Source organism: Numida meleagris, chromosome 1 (assembly GCF_002078875.1).
Source record: "Numida meleagris isolate 19003 breed g44 Domestic line chromosome 1, NumMel1.0, whole genome shotgun sequence".
NCBI classification, from domain to species: Eukaryota; Metazoa; Chordata; class Aves; order Galliformes; family Numididae; genus Numida; species Numida meleagris.
In genome coordinates, this window is record NC_034409.1 from 136,106,092 (window position 1) to 136,131,919 (window position 25,828).

General features: G+C 35.5%; 1 protein-coding gene across 3 annotated transcripts in view; it reads left to right on the plus strand.

Moving 5' to 3' along the window:
- Positions 1-25,828, plus strand: part of MYO16 (myosin XVI) — a 363,109-nt gene that overhangs the window by 271,090 nt on the left and 66,191 nt on the right. For all 3 annotated transcript variants that reach the window (XM_021415119.1, XM_021415129.1, XM_021415137.1), the window contains 4 exons: positions 5,305-5,380; positions 7,614-7,789; positions 11,816-11,896; positions 12,148-12,353. In XM_021415119.1, coding sequence (XP_021270794.1) covers positions 5,305-5,380; positions 7,614-7,789; positions 11,816-11,896; positions 12,148-12,353 — 539 coding nt within the window. The remainder of the gene's footprint in view (positions 1-5,304; positions 5,381-7,613; positions 7,790-11,815; positions 11,897-12,147; positions 12,354-25,828) is intronic.

Below are 25,828 nucleotides of genomic sequence, written 5' to 3' on the forward strand. Positions count from 1 at the left end.
TCCTTCCTTCCTTCCCTTTCTTTCCTTCCTTCCTTCCTTCCCTTTCTTTCCTTCCTTCCTTCCTTCCCTTTCTTTCCTTCCTTCCTTCCTTCCCTTTCTTTCCTTCCTTCCTTCCTTCCTTCCTTCCTTCCTTCCCTTTCTTTCTTTCCTTCTTGCCTTCTTTTTCTCTCTCTTTCTCTCTTTCTCTCCTTCTTTCCTTCTTTCCTTCTTTCTTTCCTTCTTTCTTTCTCTCTTTCTTTCTCTCTTTCTTTCCTTAAGTAGACTTGATTTTGGACACTCATCTACAGGCTTGCCTTAAGGAAAAAATAATAGAACATCTCTATAATCCCTCCCCTTTTGTTTCTAAATATCTTCTGGTTTTAATATTACACTATTTTTATCTGAATGTTAGAGTAAGATTTTACAGAATGTTTAAAAAGTATTTACTCATTGCTTAATAAGACTTGTTTTGGAAGGATGAGAAGCCCAGTGATCCTCAGAAAAATGGTATATTCAAGTTCTTAAATACTATCACTAGCATTTAAGTACTGTCAGAAAAGTAGCAACTACAGATGACCCTTCTATTCACTGAAATAGACCTTTAACATATTCTCAAGAATGTTTATATATACTGATTACCTTACAGTGATTCATAAAAAAAACTATGAGTTTCATTATTAAAATAGAAATAGTTTCCTTTTTAATTGTTGATGCAGCTAAATGAGCATAACATTCTAGGTAGCATTTTTCTAGCTTTTAAAATCTTCCATTAACCTTTAATACTTCTGACCTATCACAAGATATGAAAGCAAAAAATAATTGAAGGAATTGATGAAAAATATGTGTAAAGGTGACCCTATTGATAAAGTATTTTGGGAAATGCAGTAAACTTAAATAAAATCTGTTGTCAAAGTCAGGTGATACAACTGGGGATACTTCATCTCAGAAGTCAGATTTCTCAGAGAAGATATAAAATTGCGTGGCATGAGGATAATTAACAAAGTGAAGAGGTGAGAGTATGTTAGATGATAAAAGGGCTGTGCAGTTCTCTGTGGACATTTGATGTGTAGGCCTTCTGTCTTCTGGCTGTTGGGTTTTTATTTCTTATTCATATCTGCTTTTTCTCATGACATTAAAACCAGGCATGCTGATTTAAATTACCAGAAAACAGGTTTGAAACAAGCAGAATGAAATGATTTTTTTTTTGCATAGCAAGTAACCAGTGAAACTCCTTTACACAGAGTGTTGGGGATGCCAAAAATATTAATGACCTCTAGAAATAGAGTCTCAGAGAGGAAACATCTGTCAAGAGGTAATAACCCAAAGATGAGATACATCTTACAGAGCCAGAGTTCCATAATGGGCAGAGGGGAACTTATGGGAGGTGAAGTGGAAGTGTTATTCAGTATTTTCCCCTGAATGTCCAGGACTAAATGATTTTTTGGCCTGCCTCACTACCAGTGTGTTTAGGTTAAGCTCTCTTCCTTTCTGATCTTAAGTAGGGAAGCAAATCCAATCCCTTTCTTTTTTTAATGTTTTACTGAAACAAAAAACTGCGTGGAACTGTGCACTGTTTATAATAAAAACAACTGGTTCAGATATTATCTAAAGATCTTGTTACCTTTGGTTACCTTTGGTCTACTCTGAAATGTTCATTGTATAGAGCAAGACAGAACAAACAGTTACAATAAATGGAAGTGGGAATAAGGGGTATGTTTCATAATACCAGAACCCTGAGCTAAGCTAGTGCGCAATTCCTACCTGAATCATATAACATTTATTTGGGATTTTTCTCCTCAAAATAGCTTTACACTGGGCTTGAGTGCTAATTAGTACAGAGTTTTGGCTAAGTTTACTTTAGAAAACCAGTGGGAAAAAAGCAGGGGAAATATCCATGCGTTAGGCAGAGTACCAGTGCAGACTGGTGTCTCTGAGGGGGCCGGTATAATACTAACAAAATAGACATTGTGGAGAGGCCTTCTTTTTCTCTTTTGTGGAACTAACAAATACTGAACTTTAGAGTGCCTTTTCATTGAATCACTTTTCATGTCCTTAGGCAGTGAATTAATTTACCAATTTACTGTGGGAAAAGTGTCAGAGAGTTAGCAATGTCTTCGTAAAAGGCAATCCTGTTAACATTTATGCATTTTATATGTTATGAGAGATGTCTTATGAATATAGTTCTAGAAGCTGGTAATGTATTATACTACTACCAGTAGTATACCTTCTCCATTTCAATGTAGACATATAATCATAATGTATTATCTCCCCCTGCTATACTTACCTACTCTTCTCATCAATAGTAATTCTCTTTTTCTAATTTAGTCAAAGCCTAAGACAGTCGGTTAGGAACTGGCATTATGAATTTGTCAAATAAGTTCTGTTAATTATCTTTTATGGACCAATATGGTAGAACATTTACTTAACTACACTGAAAACATTTAATAGTGTACTTAAATTATTCTAATAGTTTACTGTGTTGTATGTTCTTATGAGATGCAATTAAATTATTATATATTATTGCAACTGTCACGGAAATTAATGTAGTCTATTGTTATACCTTTTCTATGGCAGATGCCATACTAATTACATCATCTGACAATTGCTAAGTATAACAGATTATACACGTAATAAGTCATATAATCTTTTTCATGAGTAAGATACCATTACATAATTGTCAAATGACCCAATGGAAAAGAAAATTAATGAACTGATTAGTGTTACTTATCTTTATTATAACTTTACAGCTTGATTAAATACACAGGGATAAAAATTCCTCAAATACCTAAGGTACATAGATTCAGTAAGAAATTTAAAACAGATTTTAGGTAAAAACATGGTCCCAAGGTAAAGAAAAACTAACTATTTTAAGAAGTTTCCATTAAGTATCTGCCTAATCCTGGCGATACTACAGTCAATATGTTTTTTAAAATTCTCTTTGGATTCTAGTATTGTGCAAGCCAGGATTTGTTTCTAAACCATGTGAATTAACTAGCTGTTCTTCTGCCATCCTCATGAAAAGGTACCAAACACTAATCTATTTTTCAGAAATAAGCTTTCTGTGAAATTTCCCTTTCATTCAGAAAGTTACTAAGTAGTACTTTTTCTTCATGTAGTAGTCTAACGGTGAGAGCTTTCCTCTGAGAAACAGGAAGCGCTAGTTTAGCTACTGTCTTAGCCTGAACCTGAGGGGACACAAATAAGTATACCAAGCTCCAGGATCAGGGTGATGTTAGAGTTTGGAGGATGAGAAGGAAAACCTTCCCTAAGTTAAAGCTGTGTGTGCATACAGCACAGAATTCTAAATTAACAGAATATCCAGAAAAACATTAGTGCTTTAATTATTATTATGCCATGTCTCAACATAAAGGGGAAAAGCAGTTTCTCTCAGTGCTGAACAGCTTGTCCTCCCAAGCTAACACAATTGCCTTGTGATTTAAGAAATGTAAGTTCCCACCTCAGTCAGCAGAAAGAAATGAAGCAGAGATACTGAAATTCACTGTGTAGGTTTAGCAAAACTGGCAGAGTGTGCATTTGTCTGTCACTTGGGCTGATTTTTGTTCTCAGTATGGTAGCAGGCCTTAAAGAAGCTCTAAGTTTTGTAGCTGGGTTGCCTTGAATCTCTGCTGTGAATTGGGTATTTCTGTCTTGTTTTCTGAAGAGTAGCAACTATAGTATTATTAAACACAATTGTCAACCACATTAAGTAAATAAATAAAGAAAAACAACAGGAAAAAATGACACAAAGTTGGTTTACTTGAAAGAGTGGAATTAAGAAATAGTTGTGGGCAGCAGTTCTGGGTGGCCATAGACATCTACAATGCCAAGTTAAGTGAGTACAAGTCTAGGTGGAATTAGATACTTGTTAACTAGTTCTAGAGCATTTCCTGTTCAAGGAACTGTTTGATTTAGTCACTTAACTTTCTCTTGGTGCTGAACTTGAAGTCTAGCAAGTCCAATCTTTGCTTCTCTTCTACAGATCAGTCAGATAAAGGTTGGGCATCATCATGGTTTGCTGGTGGAATTTTAGGTCTACTGAAGTATTATAGCCATTAGACTCTGTGTGTCTGCTTCATCTAGCAAAGTGTCCTCAGCTGCAGCTGGAGTCTTGCATATTGGAGCTGGCCATCTAATCTACTCTCATAGTGGTTGGGAATAAGAGCTAGCTATGATGGAATGCATCTCACTGAAAGATAGGACAGATGAGTCATGGTATACAATATCTTTTTCCTGCATATATACAGAAGTCATGTATGCCTGAGTTGTACTCACCCACACTTACATAAGGTGAGATAAATCCCATCATTTGTATTTAGACTAGTTTTCGAAACAGAACATAGGTAGCACAGCTAATTTTTAAAGTTGTGCCCCAAATCCATTTAATATTGGTTGCCCTACTAGCCGAGATGTGAAACAATCACGAATTATTGATATGAAAATTCTGTTTCACTATATTATTTTAATCATTGTGTGTTGTAGAATATTGATATTTTAAGTGAAGTAAGTTTAAATTTGGAAAGATGAAGGCAAAGCAACCTGATAATCATGATGCAAAGGTTTTAACTGGCATTTCAGGCTCAGTGACTGCATTTTGGTCTCAGTGCTGCTTTTCTGTATAGTAGCAGCTGAGGTAGGCTCAATATTAAAACAGGCATTTGGACATACTTAATTATTTTGTATGTACCTTCAGGAAGCCTGGCTGGAGCATTGGGTTTTGTTCACTTTGGAGTACCCACATACATTATTTTATCTGCATTCAGATGACAGATGGACAAACACTCCAGCAGTTCTTGAAATTATGTTCTTGAAATTATGACATCAGTCAGCTGATGTCTTCCACAGTCCTTAGATACATAGCTGTTAGAAGGGTAAATGGAATTTTTACATAACCTGAAGAATGAACTTGCATCCAAAAGCAGTACAAATGAGTGGAGCTTGTTGTAAGTGTGAACCAGGATTCAGATTACTCCATGAGTGTCTGTTGTGGTCAGCATGAACAAAACATGGTGGTCTAAGACTGATGCCCTCATCCTACAGGAAAAGCAATGTTTATGTTACTGTCTTCTATACAGTTCTGATTTGGCCTTGCATTGTGAAAGTGTGTTGGAATCAGTCTGATGAAATTTCTATATACTCACTGAGACACAATGTTCAGCAACCAGTTCTTCTGGTTAGTATTGTTATTAAGAAAGGATTGAAAGACATTACCTGGTGCCAGTCTTTAACTGTTGAGTGGAAAGAAACCCACAGCTTCATCTCTACTGCTGTGATATTTTTAATAGGTGCGGTGAGCATTACTAATGATGTCACAATATTTTATTATAGGTTACTTACGAAATTGCTGGTGCAGTAGAAAAAAATAAAGATTCCCTTTCACAAAATCTCATATTTGTAATGAAAAGTAAGTAAATGGTTTTGTAGTTGCTGTTGTTACAACTGGACTTTGATTTTCATTTTTTAATATAGTACATACATATTTTTATTTCCAGTAAAAAAAAAATTCATCCTCATCTCCACTGCTTGAGTATGGTTTTTAAAAGCAGCATCATGTGGGCATTCTTGTTTTCCAGTGAACAGATACAAATGTTCATTGAAATTCAAAATTAAATACCTTTCCATGTGCATATTGTATAATTATGCCTAATAATAATGCATCTCCATTTATTAATTAATGATTCTTAATTGGATAATTAAAAACCTAATTCGTTTACTCTTTCTGTGAAGAAAAACATTTTCCTCAGAGAAATGTCAGTACACCCTGAGGTGTTATTTATCTTTGTTCCAACTAGTACAGTCTTTCACTTAATATCTTACATATTTGTATTTCTTTCAATAGAAGTAGAGATCTTTTGGAAGCAATATTTGTCTTCCAAATCAGCCCTGCTGTTACTGTGAAGCTCAACTCTCTAGTAAAATAATTGATGCTTTTTAAAGGCAAATAGCATACATGAAGGATTAGAAAAGCAATGAAAGAATTAATCTTGAATATAATCCTATTGATTATAGTTTAAAATACATTCCTCTTCTCACTATTGGAATTTACATGATAATCTACCAAATAGCACAAAAAGTTTTATCATCATTTTCCAGTGTATTCTACAAGAGAGCGTTCTTCCATTCTCTCAGTTTCCTTTTGCATCGTCATTGCTATTTTGTGTAATAATCTATGCAGCTGTTAAAAGGGAGGAATGGAGAATTGGATTGCATATAAAATATTTGATTTGCTGAGAGTGAGTATATATAATTAACAAGTCAAATAATAAATATAATTAATGGAAAAATTCTGAAGGCAGAATATTTAAAAGGATCTAAGTGACTTAAGGGCTACATTACTTCTGTTTTAAGTGACTTAGGCTTTTGGAACTTAAAACTATTGATTGTCAGTGATGTTTTTCCTTTCGTGTCAATTTCATAAGTTATGTAGATGTATAGCTTAAGTGCTTTCTTCTTTTGCTTTTCATTGAATGTAGTTTCCTTACTCAGCTAAAAACCTTTAAATACACTAACAACATTGAAGTCATTTTCATATATATGTTCGAATGTGGAACATACATGTCCTGTAGATGAACCAGGAGATACTATTAATGTAGGTTTTATCTCTTCTAATTTGAAGGGCATAATTTTAATTTCTTTCTTAATGTTACCTATTACATTTGTCCATATTTAAAAAATGGACTGCGCCCACCATTGTGCCAAAATTTATTCAAGTATCTGCTTTAGTATCTTTCTCGTAACTTTATTATTAGTGTTAAGTCAGCAGTAATAACCTCCACAGAAAAGAAGAAACAAACCTACTATATTTAATCATCTAGTAAATATATTTTTACTCAGCTATTAAAGAACAAACTGAAGATTTCTACTTGTTATGCTAAACTTAATGACATTTTTAATGAACTTAATTACATTTATCCATTAACTGGAATTATTATAAAGTACCCTATCTGTCTTAAGATTCACAGTTTTAGTTTAAAAACATATCTTGAGAGTAATTTGTTCTCTAATTATCACACTGCATCAAAAATATGTATGGCATTATTTTTTTTTAATATTTTAGGTGTGATTTTGATGTGAAGAAACATGAACTTAACTTGCTATAGTTCTGTCCTTCACCTAGCCTTTTTTTTTTAATCCATTCCTACGTTATATTTTATATAATTGTTTTCCTTTGGTGCTATGACTGTTCAAAATTGACTGCTGTCAAGTGCCTTAATCATTTCTAAATGTTACTTGTTAGATAAATCATCATCATGCATCACTTACATTACTTTTACAGTGCTTTAATAGATAGATATATTAGTAGTCAGTAATGGAACAAAAGACAAATGTGATTATAACATAAGTAAGTAATTAATTTGGACAGATCATAGCCTAAAAGGTTTTGTCTTCTGTCCTGTTTTGTTCAGAGTAGGACGTAAATAGTTTTAAAAATAATGTTACCAATGACTGACATTCTTAGATATTAAGTGCTCTTTGGTAACTGTCAGTGCATAAAATAATAGTTTTTTGGGATGTTCATTTGTTTTATATTTACTTATTTAACTGTCTGTTAGCATATGCATCTTTTTCCTTCCTTCATGTATATACTTTTTAAACTGTATTTTATTTTCATGCATTAATTTTTTCTTTCTTCCTAGCCAGTGAAAATGTAGTCATCAATCAGTTGTTCCAGTCCAAACTGACACAGACTGGATCACTTATTCCTCCATATCATTCCCTTAAGTTCAAAGGATGCAAAGCAGCTCTGCTGAATAAAAAAACATCAGTAGCCTGTGCAAGTGGAGAAACGAAGAAATACGTGGAGCTCAGCAAGGTAGGACTTTCTGACTCCTCTGTGGTTTTGTACGAAGATCAACTCTATACATTTTTTTTTAAATATTTTATGTAGTGCCCTATATGTGTTTCAGATGATTTGAAAATAAATCAGACTTGTATGTTTCTGAACTTGCCTCTTTTTCTGCTAGCTAAGTCAGCCCCAAAAGTTAAAAAGCGTAACAAAACAAACAAAAACGAACAAACAAAAACCTTGTTAGGGTTTCAAAATGTAGTTTATGTCACATGGGACATCTCTTTTGAGGAGAAATCACGTGGTTTGCAGAGTCAGTTCTTGATAGAGCTTTGGAATTCCCCCTTCTAGAAAAGAAGCAAGTAGTTCTCTCAGTGCACCAGCTGCCTTGCCAGGCTTCTTCAATCCTGAAACTTTATTTTTGGCTTACAGCTGCACAAAAATTGATTCTACCATGGGATTAAGGAGCTTGTGCTCATGTGTCTTTTAGAGGGCTTTATTCAAGCACTTCCACAAGATAACGATGGGAGTTTCCTCATCGGTTTACTGCTGATAGTACCATAATTCTTGTCTACTGTTCTTGTCAGTAATCTCAGTGGAAAAACAGAAGTTGAAGTGAATGGTGTTGGTTCAAGGATATATTTAGCAAACAGCTGAGGCATCACAAGGTGCATTTAGGTGCCTTTCTGCTATAGTAACAGCTTCCTAAAGGAAGTTTCCTAAGCTTTTGAAAAAGATCCTAGTCCCATACATGGAAGGAAGCATGAAAGGTATGCCTAAGTTAGAAGCCTAATGAAGCCGAGAGGAAACACCACACAGCTGGGACCTCTGAAACTATGAAACTTTTCACCAGTCTAAAATAGCTTTTAACCAGGAGTTACTCTCTTCAGAGAGATATGGTATTCAAATTCCTTTGGGAAGCACAATAAATTAAGTCAGATCTTCCATATTCAGTGAGAATGCTTTAAACTATTGGGTGTTAGGTGGAAGGTGGTTAAGACTTTCATCTTTCATCTGCCCACAGAGGCAAGGATTGCTTGATTTCCTGAAGGTAGGTTTTGAGATGAGCTGTGCAAGTGAGACAGTACACTACTTAGTTTGTAGGTACTAATTTGGCCTAATTTGAGCAAGGTAGTGTGCTGTCCTGGATGACTGAAGCAGACCTTAATATACCTAAGCTGTTCCAGTGCCAACACTACTGCTTTTTTGCAACAGACACCTGATGAAGGAGCTGGAAGTAGGTAAGTGCTTAATTTATTTTGTGGATCAAGTCCACATCTATAACTGTGCTGTCTCACATAATTTCTTCCCTTTACCAGCATAGCCTTGAAAATCCACTGTGATAAGCTAAAATGATGTTATTGTTTTGTTGTTATTATTGTTATTGTAATTGAAAATGCAATGTAATGGGCATTTTTTCATCAGCTTAGAATTGAGATGATTACATTTTGGAAAATCATAACCATTGTATTTTTATTGGATTTTATCCTGAGGGAAAAGGCAACAAAGGAAAAAAAGAAAATAAAGAAAAAGAGAGGAAGAAAAAGGAAGAGGGGCATTAAGGAAAGAATTATCAACCAGAGGATGTCATTCCTTTTATAGCTGAAATCTGAGACAGATACATATGATACATTGTATAATGTGTGTTATAATTTGTTAAGAAATACAAAATGGAAGGTATTCATGCTGCTGTGTATGGGTATTCTAGACTCCTCAGTATCCAGGGACGAGAAGGTTACATCCAGGTCCAGAGGTCACGTAGGAGTTTGTTATGATTTCCCTGTCCTTTCTGCTTCTCATCTGCCATCCTAGCTATTTGCTAGGCTACGTAATTACAGATTTCTCTGTAGATGGCCATGTATTTACCTACTTTTAGACCTCTTGGGTCTAACAGGTGACTTTTTCATTATTTGGAACACATTGTCACAGGGAAGGGTAGGCTACCTCTTTGAACTCACCATTCTATTGTAGTAGGATCCAAGAGAACAGTGAATCCATCCCAAAATAGGCATGAAAGCTGCTAGACCAAAAGCTGGTCATAATTCTGGAGCACATAAGGACTTGTGCGAGTAGAGGTCTTGAGTCTCCATGATGTGTGAAGGCTGTGTTTCCTTTTCACATTAAAAAAAAAAAAAATTCATTGATACTCTCACAACTCTCTTTTGCTGACGTCAGCTTTTGCCCCCTTGTTTTTCTGTGATCTTTTCCTAACACATGATGTTGCTTTACCCTCCCTTCCTTTGGAAGAATCAGTGAACTTCGCAGTTCATATAGCATTAGCTGAGTCACATGAATCCACATCACTATCAAAAGGCTCTTCTCATCATTGACTTTTCATTGCTCTTCTTTATGATCACTTTGCTTCACTGACTGTTCGTTGAAGAGCTTGTCTGTTGCAAAACTTTTGCTATGTCTTCTGGTTAAAGCTTTAAAATATTGTGCTGGTGAAGAGAGATTTTTAGGTGGCTTTGGCTTCTTAACAGAGATTGCAGGGTTTTATATATATATATTATTTCTGCAGATGAGAGGTATAATAATTTCTACCTTAAAGCTGTATATTCATGAGTAATAGAGAAGTACAGCGTCAGTAATGTAGTCTTGCTCTTAAGCCATACCTAGAGGTGTCCAAGGAGACTGATTTAAATTTATTTTTTGTTCTTACTTTGTTTCCTTCCTTTCCTGTTCCTCCTATTGAACCAAATGCCTCTTTCCCATGGGAAGTGTATGGAAAACAGGACAGCAGGCAGAAAATTTAGCATCCAAAGCTTTTTTCCTGGTTCTTCCAGTAACTCAGCTAATGGTCTAGAACTAGTGACTTAATTTGCTGGGAGAAATGAATGAGTACGGAGATAACTTTTAGTTATATTCTTAAAATGTTTTGTAAACATTAACTGAGAAATATCATAGTCATGCTACTGTTTTGGTTTTTTTTTGTTTGTTTGTTTTGTTTTGTTTTGTTTTGTTTTACAAGAAAACCTGTAGCAAACAGCTTGCTTTTACTTTTCTGTTTTGCCTTTAAAATCTTATTGCATCCTATTAAGTACAATCTGAAATAAAAAAGATCTCCAGAATCTAGCAAAGTGAGTAGAGAATTGCTAACACTGCAATATTTTTAATGGAAATTGGCCTTGGAAGGCCAAACTGTGGAAACAGAACCTTTTTTAAAGCAACAAGAAAATTGCAGGAGTAGACCAGAATGTGCTGACCTGATAGAAAGGGAGTTTTGTGGTGTAAGTGGACTCAAGAAAGGGATTAAAAAGAAAAGTCAAAGGTGAAAAGGCCTTGATACAGAGGTTTGAATCTAAGAGCTTGGCCAAATCCTGGAGTGCTGTAGTTTTCCAGCCTTTCTGTAAAAAGTTTAAGAAAAAAGATAGTAGTACCTATTTTAGGTTGCTTATTTCATTTTTATCTCAAAGATAGGAAGTAGAACAGTATTAAAAAAATTAGTTTCCTACTCCCAGCTCTGATGCATGGGAAGGATAACATTGATTCTAACATAATATAAAATTATTGATGACTTATGGCAAACATGGGTGAAAATTACTTTAAAAAAGTGAAACTGCATTCACTTCTGCAGGAAAGGAAGAGAGGTTTTTTTAAAATATTCATATTATTGGTTTGCCTTCAACATTTTCTAATCACCTTTGCTAATGTTTAGCCTCTTAAGCATCTGCCAAAGACATAAGGAAGTTTTTCAGAGAGTTACAGAATTGTGTTACTAGTATGCAGACTGTATGGGAGACTACCTGCACAAGCCCTGCTTCTACAGTAGAATTCCAAACCATATGGCTTTGCTCAGTTATTCAGAAAAGGAATTTTATCTTTACAGTGGTATACAGCTGCTTCTGAAATCAGAATTTTATTGTCAGTCATACCTCCACAGGCAGTTGAGGGTTTCATCCTCTTCCCCAATTCTTTGTGAAAACCAAATCATTGTAAATGACATGCTGTTTGTGTAAATGCGTAATATTGTGAATTGTGTATTAATGAAAGCAAACTGTCAGTGCCCATCTTGAGTTAAAGATACTGTGTGTGTGCTTTTCTTTCCCACAGCTGTTGAAAAAGAAAGGGACATCCTCATTTCTTCAGAAACTGGAACGAGGGGGCCCAACCACTGTGGCAATACAACTCAGGGTTAGTAAACATTTTCTGGACAGAAATAATAGAAACAAACAAACAAAATACAAAAAAAGCCACCAAAAGAGGCAGAATTAGTATCTGCAGATTGAAGTGGCAGAAAAACCATGCTCTTGAGTAAGCCACTTACATGGCTGTGACATATCTTTTGAGGAACTTATATTAAAGGGTTACGAAGAGCACATGTTTTGTGCAGTTGCCGTTCCTGCACAATAATGATTGAGAACTGTTTTTTTTTTTCCCCACAGAAATCACTTACAGATATTATCGGGAAGCTACAGAACTGCACACCACATTCTATTCATTGTATAAAGCCTAATAATTCCAAGCTGCCAGATACTTTTGACAATTTTTATGTGTCCGCTCAACTGCAGTATATTGGTGTCCTAGACATGGTCAAAATCATACGATACGGATATCCCTTTCGTTTCTCTTTCACAGACTTCTTGTCAAGGTAAATTAAGTTTTATAAAAGCTTTTTCTTACCTACAGTACAAAGCCCTCTGTCATGTTCTGGTAGTGCTTGCAGTGTTGTTTTTTTGATGGGCCTTTCAGATTTCTCAGAAAAATCATGTCTGCTAGCAAAGCGTATAGGGTTGTTACTTTTAATGGCAGGAATCACGAACTTCATGGAAATATATTTATAAATATCATCAGAAAAATGTACTCAATGTGAAAAAGACAATTTTGTGAAATAGTTGTATTTGTATAATTTATACTATTTATATGATTTATAAAATAAAAAATATTGCATATTGTCCCCAAGTAATTAAAAAAGAGAAAGAGTTTCCTTTTTTCAGTTTATCAGTGTAGTTGTCTCTGGTTTGAGTGTTTGTAATTCACGTGTTAGGATTTGCTTCTGCGTGTTGATGAGTGGAATGATGCTCTTACCACAACTTCATTTTTATTATTGTTGTTAGAAATCAGTGGAAAAACTCAATTTCTATTATTATTGTTGTTATAACTGACATTTTGAATCAATATGAAATGAATGAGAGACTTATGTCACCATTTCTGGGTGAAGACAAACACTTTCCTCATTCCTATTTCAGTTTTGCTTTTTTTTGTTTTGGCTCACTTACATTCTCAAAAGCTTCAACAGTTAAAAAGCATCATCTTGTCTGAGGGATATAAGTTATGAAATTTCGTGCACACAGAATGATAGAATGACTCGAGTTGGAAAGGACCTTAAAGACCATCCAGTTCTCCTCTGCCATGGAGGCTCTGTTTTTCCCCTATTAAGGAGTTCCTCTTCAGTTTTACCTTAAGCTTCCTTTAAGTATTGGAAGGCCGTAATGAGATCTTCCTGGAGCCTTCTTTTCTCTAGGCTGAACAACGCCAACTCTCTCAGCCTGTCTGCACCGGAGAGATTCTCCAGCCTTCTGATCATCCTCATGGCCCTCTTGGACCTACTCGGTCAACTCTATGTCCTTCTTGTACTTCAGTACTGCAGATGGGATTTCACGAGATCAAAGCACAGGGGGAGAACTTCCTCCCTCACACTGCTGTTACACTTAGAATTCACGCAACTTTGCCTTTCCATTCAGCAAGTGTACATCGCCAGCTCAAGTTGTTTTTTTCATCAACCAAGTCCTTCTCCCCAGGGCTACTCTCACATGTCTCACAGATTTGTTCATCCTCTCTGAAAAGATTTACTCTCCCCGTGGCTTGCCCCAAGGGGCAAAAGAATTACTCCCCATTACTGGGAGACAAAAAAGCAAAGGAATACAGAATAACATAGAGGGAAATAGTAAAAATAGAGAATTTGCCCCTCTTAATTCTATGATAGATGCACCTCAGTATAATGAAATTTGCCTGTACCTTAATATTATCTTGAATGCTTTCTAAGAAATTGAAGTCTAAGTCATTTTTGCTTTATTCTGTCATTCTGTGCTGTGTGCTTGTCTGTAAATACTAAATACTGGTAAGGCCTCTTGATTTTAATGTAGGTTTTCTCTTTTACGGGAGAGGATTTCCTCCACATTTGAGGCATCTTAACTAGCAGTTTGATTGTGTGGCCCCAAGAGAAGGAGAAATAGACCTATGTATGTAAAACACAAGGCTTAATATAGATATGACCCTTTGAACAACTAGTCCAAGAATGATTTCAGCCAAAGAAACAAAGGTAGTAGTCCCCAAACTGGTGCTGGTGAGAGGTTTCACCATAACTATAAGAGTTTCACCTTCAGTATATGTCTTGAAGTCCTTGTGATGGGCTGAGTTGCAGCTGCGTTGTTCAGCTGCAAAGTGTATTGGATTAGTGATGCAAGAAAGTCTTGTTTTTCTGGAGCTAAATATACTATACAGTTCTCCTGGGTTTACCTGGCTTGAGGAGTAAAGGATATTAATGGTGGGTCTAAAAGCACTATATAAAATCAAAGAGGATTTGTGGCCCAGATCCCAACCTGAATTCCCAAGTGACAGTGAATTTCTACCCTTCCTCACCCTCCTGGCAGTTTTCATCCATTTATGTTTAGGGTCTTCCTCATTGGTAATGTGGTCAGAGATAAAAAAAGCTAATTAATGACAAATTCAAAACCCTTTTTTTTTGTTGGTTAATAAAAAGACAATGTTTGAATTAGGAGGCTTTGTGGTGAAGGGGAAAAGGGGAAAAATATCAGAAAAACTGCACAATTTGTCAATAACATAGAGAGTACCATTGCTTTCTTGATTGGATGAGTTTGAATAAATTCCTATTAATGTTTTGTTAGGGATTAACATGACTAGTCTCGCATTTGAATTCTTCTGATAGCTAAAGAAAGACAGTAGCTAAGGAAAGGTCATATTCTGCAAGTGCACTTCTTCCAGGGCTACAAAGCTTAATCATTATTACTATTACTGTCCTTTTATTCTTATGACTTCTCCTCCTGTATTATCAAAGTGAGGGTTGACAGCTGCTAGATGAACCCCTCAATCACCAAGGTTTGCTGATCAGAAGAGAAATCCTGTAGAAATTCTGGTTCTTAAGTGGAAGTTGTGACAGTTACTGTCAATGAATATGTAATAAAAATGGGAATTAATAAGGTCAGATGTTACTAAGTACTGTAAAAACAGGCAGCACCAAGTTAATTGTAAAATGATATATGTTATTTTAGAGGATTTGCCAACTCCAGCTGCAGTGTTTCTGCTGAATTTGCCTGCAGTGTTGGCTCCGTTTCTAAAGCTCTTTAAGCAGAGAGACAGAAATCAGTCTTTGCCTTAGCTTTAAACTAAAAAGCCTTAAATAGAATGCATTTTGAACTGCTGGAAAAGTTTGCCCTTATCATTGATGTTAATATCTCAAGGGTCTAGATTTTGAAATTACTTTTAAGACAAGACAGAAAGCAGCAAGAGCAACACTGTAAAGAGTTCAAAGTTTCCAGTTAGCAGCCAAAATTGTGTGAGTAGGTAAAATATTCTCAAATGTCCTTTTCCTGGAAGAAGGAAAACAATGAAGTAATGACGGAAGTAGGGAGTGTTCACACAATTTCCTGAGGGCTCTAATGTTTTCTCAAAGTTGTGCACAACTGTGAAAATGGTTCATAATTCAGAGATGGGAGGCGGGAGGCATTTTCCTGTCCTCTCTCTTAAAATTAACCATGTAGGTCTAGCCTAGTGTTTGCCACTCATATGTAGCCTACAAGGAGAACTAAATACTGACAAAGAGCAATTCAGCACCATCTATCTAGCACAAACATCCAAGTAAAAAAAATGGCTGTCTGCACGTGGCTGTTTCTTTCCAGCATTTAGCATTTTCTTATCTTATTTAAAATGAGGTTAATAACACTGAAGATAACCAGTGAACACTTTAGCAGGAACACAGTAATTTGCTTTTTCTAGTATTCTGTGCAATGGCAAAAACATAAGTATCCATTATGTGCTGTACTACCAGTATAGAATGAGAGAACTCAGAACTGTGGGGCACAGACAGAGTCTGGTTGTACAAGTTTAATATCTAGGACCTAATCTCTTTGCATCAATTAATAAAATGGATTCTGGCTGACTTTCGTGTCATTCACCTCACTTGGTGCTCAAAGAAGACATGTAAAAGCCATTTGGAATATAAATTTTTAACAATACTGATAGTGATCAAGGACCCATCCTGGGTAATGAACTGAGCGTATATTTCTTGTTCAGTGTAGCAGAATGCAGCTGTTCAGGCATGGTAAGGTAAAAGAGGCACAAAGGTTCTCTGTTTTGTTCATTCTGAACACTAATATTTTGGTACCATTCTATTCAAATGACTGTGTCTACCATTAAAGTTTTGTAAATTAGATTAGAAAATAAAATTGTTTTTTCCTCTTGTTTTCTTTTTTAATGTGGTTCATTAAATTTCTGAACCATAGTCAGCACTTTGCTTTGCCCATGTTTAATTTCCTGGGTCAAGGAAGAGTTTATGAAGACATGTCTGTTAGCCTTCCCTGCCCGTTTGCAGCACACTTTGATGACTGTTAGACTCCAGAATAATTTCTGCAGATTATGTGAACTGGTAGGAAAATTGAAACTTTCATTTAGTAGCTCATGAGTACTGCAGAGTTTCTATGACCGAAAAAAATGTTGTTCAGAAAGCCCAAATAATTGCTAATTTGATGTTCCTTGCTTTTAGTTCAGCACTTTTTAAATGTTTCTTGGAATTTTGTAACTGTCTCTCAAGCTTCCAGACTGTCTTTCCTGGATTTAACTCTTTCAATTTTGTCTTGTTTTTTATTTATTTTGTTTGTTTGTTTGTTTGTTTTGGGGGTTTTTTTTTGTTAGTTAATTAGTTTTTTCATAATGCAACTCCTGCTTTGAATTGCTGCTCCAGGAAAAACACAGAATATTTCACACTGTCAAGGACAGCCTACAGGCTGCACGTAAAGATATCTCTCACAGTAGAGATAAATCTATAGACTGGTATGATTCGCCATTGTCTTACTAAAATGATTTAAATTGAATAAATCTAATCTTTAGTTGTACCCATGCACGAGGAGTCATGTAGCTTAGATTATAAACAGTTGTTTATACTAACTGGGAAGACAGAGTCAAGTCAAAGTTTGGAGGCATAGTATTAGACCTTCCTCTTCCTTTTATTTTTTTAATTTGGCTAAATTTATTTTTCAATATGTGAAGTATATGTTGAATATCTAAGTTATAACATGTAATCCATGTGGAATCAATTAAAAAAAATTCTTAATGTAATGCTTTGAAAATAGAATGTTAAAAAGTGGTAACATTCCAGTTTTTGTTTTTTCTTTTAAACTAACTTTAAAATAGATGGCAAAACATCTATCTTAATAGGAAATATTTGGAAAGAACATATGGAACACAATGATTCCTGCTCTAGTTACAGGTTTTCCTCTCATTTTAGTATGAAGTTTGAAGAAGTTGCATTTAACCGCAGATCTTGAAATCTGCAGTTCTATTCAAGGCAGCATTCACTGATACCAAGATGCTCTAATAGTGGACTAGTACAAGATCCAAAATGGCTTCAGAGAACTTAATGGTTGCTAACTCATCCAGATAGCTGACTTTGCTGGGAGATTGTTCTGATGAGGAACCTTTTTTACCAGGAAAGTTTTAAGTTCGTGGCAATATCACTGCGTTATCTAGTAACGTCTGTCCTTCTGTAACTGGCATAAAGCCATTATGAATAACTCTTGTTAACTTTTGATCAAGTTTGTAGTGTTGACTGATGCAGCATTGCACAGATGTGTTGTTTATGTGTGTGGATTTTTTGTAGGACTGATCTTTGCATATCTGAATTCTCTTTGTTCAGAAGCATTGTGGTGTTCGGTCTCTTTCTTTTTTCCTCTGGAGAGCATGTTATGGTCATTTGTGATTTGAAAAAGGAATGCAGCAAATGATTTCAGAGTCTCATGAGCAAGTTAAGCAGGTTAAACAGGGCATTAGTGAGAATGCCCACTTTGCAATCTACTGGTAGGTCATCACACTGAGTGGCCTTTTAGCTTTATTGTTTGCTATACAGTAATATCAATCAATTTTGTCGTAGAACAGTGCATACCAATGATACTTTAAATGCTTGCTATGAGAGCAAGATACAGTCTTACTGCTGTTAAAAAGCAATATTGCATTAAAGTAGATGTAAGTTGGTACGACTGTACCAATTTATACCAAGTGGCAATCTCAGTATTGTGCAGATTGCTACTTTGGACCTAGAGCTAGAAGTCATATTTCTGATTGGTACAATGAATAGGATGAGCATTTTTGTTTGTCTTTTTGAATGCAAGAAAGATGAGTAAATGAAGTATTTTGAAGTTATCATTTTGAGAGTGCTTTTAATACAAACTCATAAAAATGTTAATGACTAATTTCTAGTAAAGAATGAAGGTCATCAACAAAGCTTAAAACTATGATTTATAAAAAGACTATCTTTTTAGCAGTTTTGGCAATTGTCAAATTCTATATAGAAGTTGCCCTAATAATTGTGCGAAAGTACTAAAGTATTAAAAAATGTGGAGGTCTTCTGGAGGAGACTCATTTTATTAATGTATAGCTAGATGAAAAATAAAAGAAAATTTGATGTCCTAAATGTCAGAGACAAACTTTGGCCTTGGGCTTTCAAAAGCATTTGTCTACAAAGAAATGCAGAAATTTGGAACCTTAATATTTCTGTAAAGATATTTCTGTGAAGTTCAAATACCAATAGCACTACAAAGAAAGGTTTGATTTTTATTTATTATTTACTAGTATTTTATTATATTTTTTCTCACACTGTAAGTACTCCTTGTCCTCAAACCTAACCTTAAATGAACTGTGCTTCTAACTGCACTTGAGTGGAGGATTCTAAATGCATCATCTTTGTGCTTTTTTGCCCACCTATCTGATAATGAAGTCATGTTTGGAATAATTTATGGCAGTCTCAGAATTATGCTAAATTATTAATCCCTTGTTAAATCCTGCTAATGTAGGAGACTGATTATACTGTAAGGGATGACCAGAACCAAGAGTGCACTGATGATCTCCCTGGCAAACCGCATATACTGGAATTGGTGTACATCACCTAGGGATTTGTCTAGATGTGAGCAGATATTTGGGACTGTGTTAGATGTTGTAGACCATTTGAATTGTATTAGTACGATGTGATAGTGTATTGATAGTATCTGACTCTCATTCTATGAATAAATTAAATAGCTCTATATGTTAAACATGTACTAAATGTTGGTAGAATACTCTGTTTTACTTCATTTACTGGTGTTTCTTTGCAGTTGATTAGCTTCGCTTTCTATGCTGTTCCTCTTTAATATTCAAAATACAGAAAATAAATTGGATAATGTTCGATATCTTTAGATGCATATAAAGACTCAACTACTTAGCCTGGACTTAGAGAGAAATAGGCACTGTGGAAGTTGGACTGTGAGGATGATAAAGTGGTTGGTGTTTCTGGAGCTCACTGACGCAGTGCACAAATGAGTATAAGAGAAGAATGTGAGCAGACTTTTCAATGGTTGTTGAGACATCTAGCTTTGTTCTTTATTTAGAAGGAAAAATATCAGTGTTTTCGGGGCATTTTTTAAGCTTTGTAATGCAGCCCTCCTTTTTTAAAGCAATTGTAGGTGGATTTTAAACTCTGGTGTCATTTCACTGAAGTCAGCTGAATTATTTGTGTTTGTCATGTACGTAGAGTTCTGCAGGACCGGCATGAAAATGGGTCCCTTGAGTGGTGGGATGTAACTTGGTAATAAAATACACAGATATAGGGAAATAAAGATGGCATGGTCAGTTTTATGGCTGACAGTTTGTAGCTTTTGAATGTGTGGTGTCCAATCTGAATAATCTTTCAGTTTTATTTATATTTCATATAGTATGGAATGTATAAATCTTAGTGGAACTTCCTACATGGAGTTTATTTTTTTTGTGCAATAGAGCACATTGTATTTTTTAGGTTATTTCAAAGAGAACCTCAAGGTATTTTTTTCTCTCCATTTCTACTTGTATGCTAGGGCTGTTTCTCCCTTTTTTTTTTCCTATTTAGATTCATTTTCTTATGCAACTATAAAGATCTAGGACACCAGCAAACACAGTTCTGGCTGAACTGTTCTGGCAGTTCCAATCATTTTCTTTATTTTAACTTAAAGAAATATTTGTGAATTTTTAAAATGATTGTTATTTCATTTCCAGAGTCACATGCCACTCATGGTACCTCTGGACTGACATTCAGCTTCCACTGTCTGAATTTGACATTTCTTATCCCTTAGGGTTAACTAAACATTTATTAAATCACAAAATAACCCTGCTACTCTGCATTATCCTTATAATACCTATGAGTATTTCACATCTGTGAATTTAAAAGCTCTTGCTGTTTCTAATCATGCTCCCCCAGTACAGGGTTCCACCTAAAGAATGGATTATAAAAATGAGTAAAATAATGTTTGAGTACGAATACGAATATTGAAGGTTCTTGAGCCATATCCCAACAAGATCCCCAAATCTCTGTGCCCATAACAATAACATGAATTGTTATAACATTGTTAATGTTAACAATAGCATTAATTGTTTTCAGAACTTTGTTGTTTCAACCAAAATAGTTCTTGAGTACTTCACAATTTGCTGACAGCCCCTAATGGCAAAGATAATGGACTTGGATTTATATATGGTAGTAAGAACTTCACTTAAATACCTGCTGCGGAAATAAACCTGTTAAAAGAAAATATTATCAACCACTAATCCCTTCAATAATCCTTATATATTGAAAGCCTTTTAAGGAAATAACTATTAAAACGTTAAATCTATGTAATTAATACAAACAGGCTATCTTTAAAATAAACGTTTTAAACAAGTAACTGTGAACACATTTGTTTATGCTAATAGCACTGTGCAGGAAGTTTGAATTATCTAATTAGGGTGCAAATGGTCACATGGGTAGATTAATTTGCTGTATAGCTTCAAAATCTTTTCTGTGCATTCATTGATTAATTAAATATAACTGTGTGCTTTTGGTGCCTAGAAAATATAATTAGTTGCTTTTGACTGCTTCTATGTCTGCTCATCGAGCCTGTATAAATGCACTCCAACTGCCCCACCATCAGAAGCCACGGTGACCCTCCTGCTGTTTTTTTCTTTCTGTGGTTCTGCAGCTGTTAAATTCTTTCCACTCAGCTCAGACATTCATGGCACCCTTTTTCTCCTTAGCCGCATCCTGATATTCTTTACAATTTAATCTTCAGCACAAGAATCTGTAATGAGACCTCCTGAAGCTAGATTTTGTAGCCAGACAGAATAATAGTAGGCGGTTAATACTGGAGACATCTGAGAGCAAACAAAGTCCCATGCAAGGGATATGTAGGTTAATCAGTGAATATTATTGTGTGGGGGTTTTTTGTTTGTTTTTGTTTTTCTTAGACCATTGTTGCATTAATTTAACATCATCGATTGCAGAACTATCTCTGCTATACTCTACAGTAAATGTCAGCAGAATCTGTTGTAGTACTGATACAGAACCCCAAGGGAGAAACCTTCAGATGTCTTGAAAAATACTGATTTTTCAGCAGTACTCTAATTGTTACACATTGTGAGCCAGAAGAATCCCCATTACCCAGAGTGATACTGCTCCTGGGGTTCAGAGGGCACAGGGGAACTCTCACAGAAGTGGTATAGGTAGTGATGATCTTCTAGAGATACTGTTCTGCCTGTATGGTTTAAGAAGGTCTCCAAAACCTTCCTCTTAATCTTAGTCTACCTCTTCCAAGATACTAGTAAACCATCTCGGAAGGATTTTGTATGTTTCTGTTATTTGGTTGGACAAAAGAGGAAAAAAAAAAGCAAAGAAATAAAAAATCATCTAGATGGAACATCAGTTTTATTCCTCTTTCCTTTAATATGAGTTTTGCTCTTTCACTCTGGTTTTGCATGCTGCTTCTATCTTGGTGTACTTCTACATGGACTTGGAAGTGCTTTCCTGTCAACGCGAGTCAAAGAAGAAGCAGTCCCTCTGGTAACAGGAGACCAAATGGGAAACTGTGCAAGCCCAGTTTGGCTGCAGCATTGCAACTCACTATCACGTCACCTTTCTGAAAAGGCCTTGTGTATTTTTCAGAAAGTCTGTGCCACGATTCATTTTGCTGTACACAATTTACTTGCACGTTTTCAGTCTTCCAAAAATTGAGACAAGAGCTGGGCCCAAGCATGTCCATTTCTGAAGACCATTTTTTAGTCCTTTCATTATTTCTCCCCCCATGTAATATCATGTCCATGACTGTGCAGATCATGGACCAACAGTCACGGCCTTGTCCTGTGCTCCTTGAAAGATGGCTTTCTATCCTGACCTTCCCAAAGCTAGCCTGCTGGTGAGGCCCAGCCACAAAGTTCCTGGAAGCCGTGTGCATGGAACTATGGTAATCACCAAAGACCTTGCCTTGCAGGGCTGTGATCTTGAAAAAAGGTCATCTTCTGATTCCTTATACCATGAGCAGTCAGGTGTTGCTCAGACTCACAGGGCAGGTTTTTCCTCTGTGGTAGGAAAAGGCAGAAATATACCTGTCTGATCAGTCATGGTTAGATTCCCACTCCCAGAAATTCCTTTGTTCTGATCTCTGCTTCTTTTAGTTTATTATTTTTTTATTATTTTATTTTTTATTTTTTATTTTAAAGGAGCATAGCTTTAGATTTTCTATGATTTTGGACCTTTACATTTTGCAGGACTTCGATTATTGATGCCATTTTCAGATGGCAGAGTCTGTGGAGAAGGGAAACCGGTTTCATTACACACCACTACTGTGTCAGCTCTGTTACACAGAATCAAATGAGGAGTTTGATAATGTTAAGTTTGTTCTGTAGTCAATATGTTATGCATACAGGGAAGCATTTTTCTACTTTGTGTGCATGTCTAGCGAATGCCCAAGCATGAAAAGGAAGTTAGCTATGGAGAAAGCTTTTATACCTGGAGGTAAATGTAAGCGTGTATAGAATTGAAGGCGTTTGTGTAACAAGAATGATAGTCTGTTCGATGCTAGTATATTTCTGATTCAGTGTCAGTTTTTGCCAATTCTTTAAATAGATACATTTTTACATTGTTTTATCTAGGTTGAATGGGAATGTCAGCTTTAAGAAAGATGATGCAAAAGTATTGTAATGCAAATCTTTAGCAGGTGTTGTGAATTCATTTTTCATTTGCATAGCTGAATCCACTAATCTCGAGAGCTGAACATTCTGTTTATTATTCTGCTGCCACATTGTCTGAGATGAGGAAACCCTTACTTAATTACCTGAAGTATATGAATAAATATTCTAGGATTAAGACGTATGTCTTCATTATTTGTTCTCTCCAGAAATTTAAATTTGGATATCTAGAAAAGATTCAGGATGACAAAACCTAATGCAAAAAAAATCATAATGTTTAGGAAATTAAAAAAATCCTTGTAAGTCGTTTGTCTGTCGCCCCTCACAAAGTAGTTTCTTTATATGAGATATTAATTTTATATATTATTCAGTCTAAATTTAAATATTCCAGATGGACGCTTGCTGTGCAAGGTTACTCTGATTCAGTGAATTTCATAGCCCAGATCCTCCCTCAAAAGACTGTGTGAGCTCCATGTGAGGCAAATGGCTGTCCCACATGCAGGTCGCTGTAAAATGTTGCCCTGCAGATATTCTGAGTCTTTGTCACTTTTGTTTCTTGGTCCTTAATGTTGCTATTTTGTCTCAGTTACATACCATTTATGTCACCTAAGTATATTTTCCCTTTTCCATAAGCATGTTAAAGCATGCTATGTATGTTCCTGTGCCCTTATGTATGAAATGAAAAAGAAGAAATGAAATTTTAATCGTTGAAGTAGGAAATAAGAATATCTCATCAGTTGAAAAGTTTCTGGCATCTAGTGGCATTAATAAAAACTCTGTGATTAAACTACTGTAACTGGACAGTTTGCTGTAAGATCACTAGCAGTATTATTGCTTTCCAGGTTTCTTTCTGCCTGCGAGTGTCTGTGTCAGAGTAACCCAGAGAAGATAAAACTGCTTACATTTTTTTTCCAGAATGACTTTAATTTTATTGTCTTTCTTAATTGTAATTGGTCTTCACATCTAGCCATTTAGTCCTGTGTTGCTTGATAGGTTGTTGTAGATTGTTACACTAGTGCAGTAGGCAGGTACTGTAAAATTTTGGTGTATTGCCACATAAACTTCTTCATCGTTTCAAACCCGTCAGGCAAATTGCACTTCATGCATGTATTTTCATGTCTACACCAATTTGGATTATCTCTGTAAGTATGTATGAAGCAAACTCGGTCCAAAAATGGTTGTTTCATACAGAGGTGAAACTTATAGCCCTTTTATACTCCTATAAAAAAAAAAGCCACAAATGGAATCTATTTTGTCTACTGTAATCTGTTCCTTGTAAAGTCATCTTTCTCTTCATGCCATTCACAAATTTATTCTGACCAAAATTTTGAATACCTGATTTGGATGTTAATATGTTAATCATGCTGGATAGCAAGATATATTGCGTGTGTTATGTATATTGTACAGATATTTGGCTGAATAACTTTTATTTTCTTTTCTTGGAAACTAAAATAGTCTATTTCACCTTTTCTAATTATCTGGAATTTCCCTTGTCCTCATATTTCGAAAATAATTAGATTATTCCTTTAATTAAAAAAGAAAAGGATATAACACAGAGAACTGGAATGAGTGTGTATCCTTTATGCATACATAACATAACATGAATCAAAATTCCATCCTGTTCTTTATCGGTGACTGTCTTTATGAGATTTCTATCACTTGAAAAATTTCCAGACATCCTGTATTTGCCCTTTAGATATTTCAGCTCTTACTTGATAGATTTTTCAAATACAAACCACGCCTAACCCACTCTCCCCATCCTCCTCAAATCCAAACAAACAAAACTGAAGATTTTTAGTTATGAGCATATAGTGACAAGTTTTGCAAACAAAGTCCATCTCTTTCACATATTTCACAGACGTAATAATACATCAAGCTGTTACTGATTGTCAAAGGAAAAAAGAAAGAAGTTTACAAAGGAAGAAAAGGGAATTCAGCAAGACAATGCAACCTGTTTTTATTCCTCTGTGGTGACAATTTTTGCATTTCTTTTAGCATGATCCAGGTTAATTTGGATTGCCTTCTATTATTTGCTGCCTTTTGAATAGATCTTACTGAATCATGCCATTTTAACTTGACAAAGAGAATACACTGTAGTAAACACAAGAAAGGAAACAGAAAACTGCAACACAATGAATGACACTGTCAGGACCAACTTTTTTTGTGCATAAGCTGTGTTTGGATATTTAACACTTTAAACTACATTACTCAGCATTGCTATAAGGCAGCTTCAGTGCCTGCTGTTTTGTGATTTTTGTTTTTGAAACAAGACAAAGACATGGAGGGAAGGAGTTGGTTTCAGGAAAGATTTGAGTCCTGTTATTAAAGGTTATCCTCTTACTGAGGACATTGGACTGCAGTCAGTAGATATACCTGACTTTGTCGTTTTGGAAGACCTTACAGAAAGAATAGCACATCCTAAAGAAATAAAATAAAGAAGTTCTGAGGCTTCAGTTCAAGGACATCTATGTGGTTTATGTAAGCTGTTGATTTGGAGCTGCTTGTTTTTGTGCCCCTTGTACTTGCAGTGTTCTTTCCATTAGTATCTTCTATCAAGTTGATGTGCTATTGAAATCAAGTGTGTGGTATTTACTCCAATGCTTAAAGATTTGGTGTGCATACAGTACAGAGAGTACAGCCCCACAGCCTGTTTGTGCACACTGCGTGTAAATCAATTAGCATGCTGAGCCTGAGAGCATTACTGTGGGTTACTGTGCCATAACCTGAACTCAGGAATACTCTGTCTCAGGTAAAAAACAGCCTGCTGAGTCTTGTCAGCTGTGCACTTAGGGAAGTGAGGGAGAAAATGATCAGATAAAAAGCGTCAATGAGAAGTGAAAGAGAAGAGGTCAGAACACAGTTTCTGAAACACCAGAGGGTGCCAGCCAGGCAGTC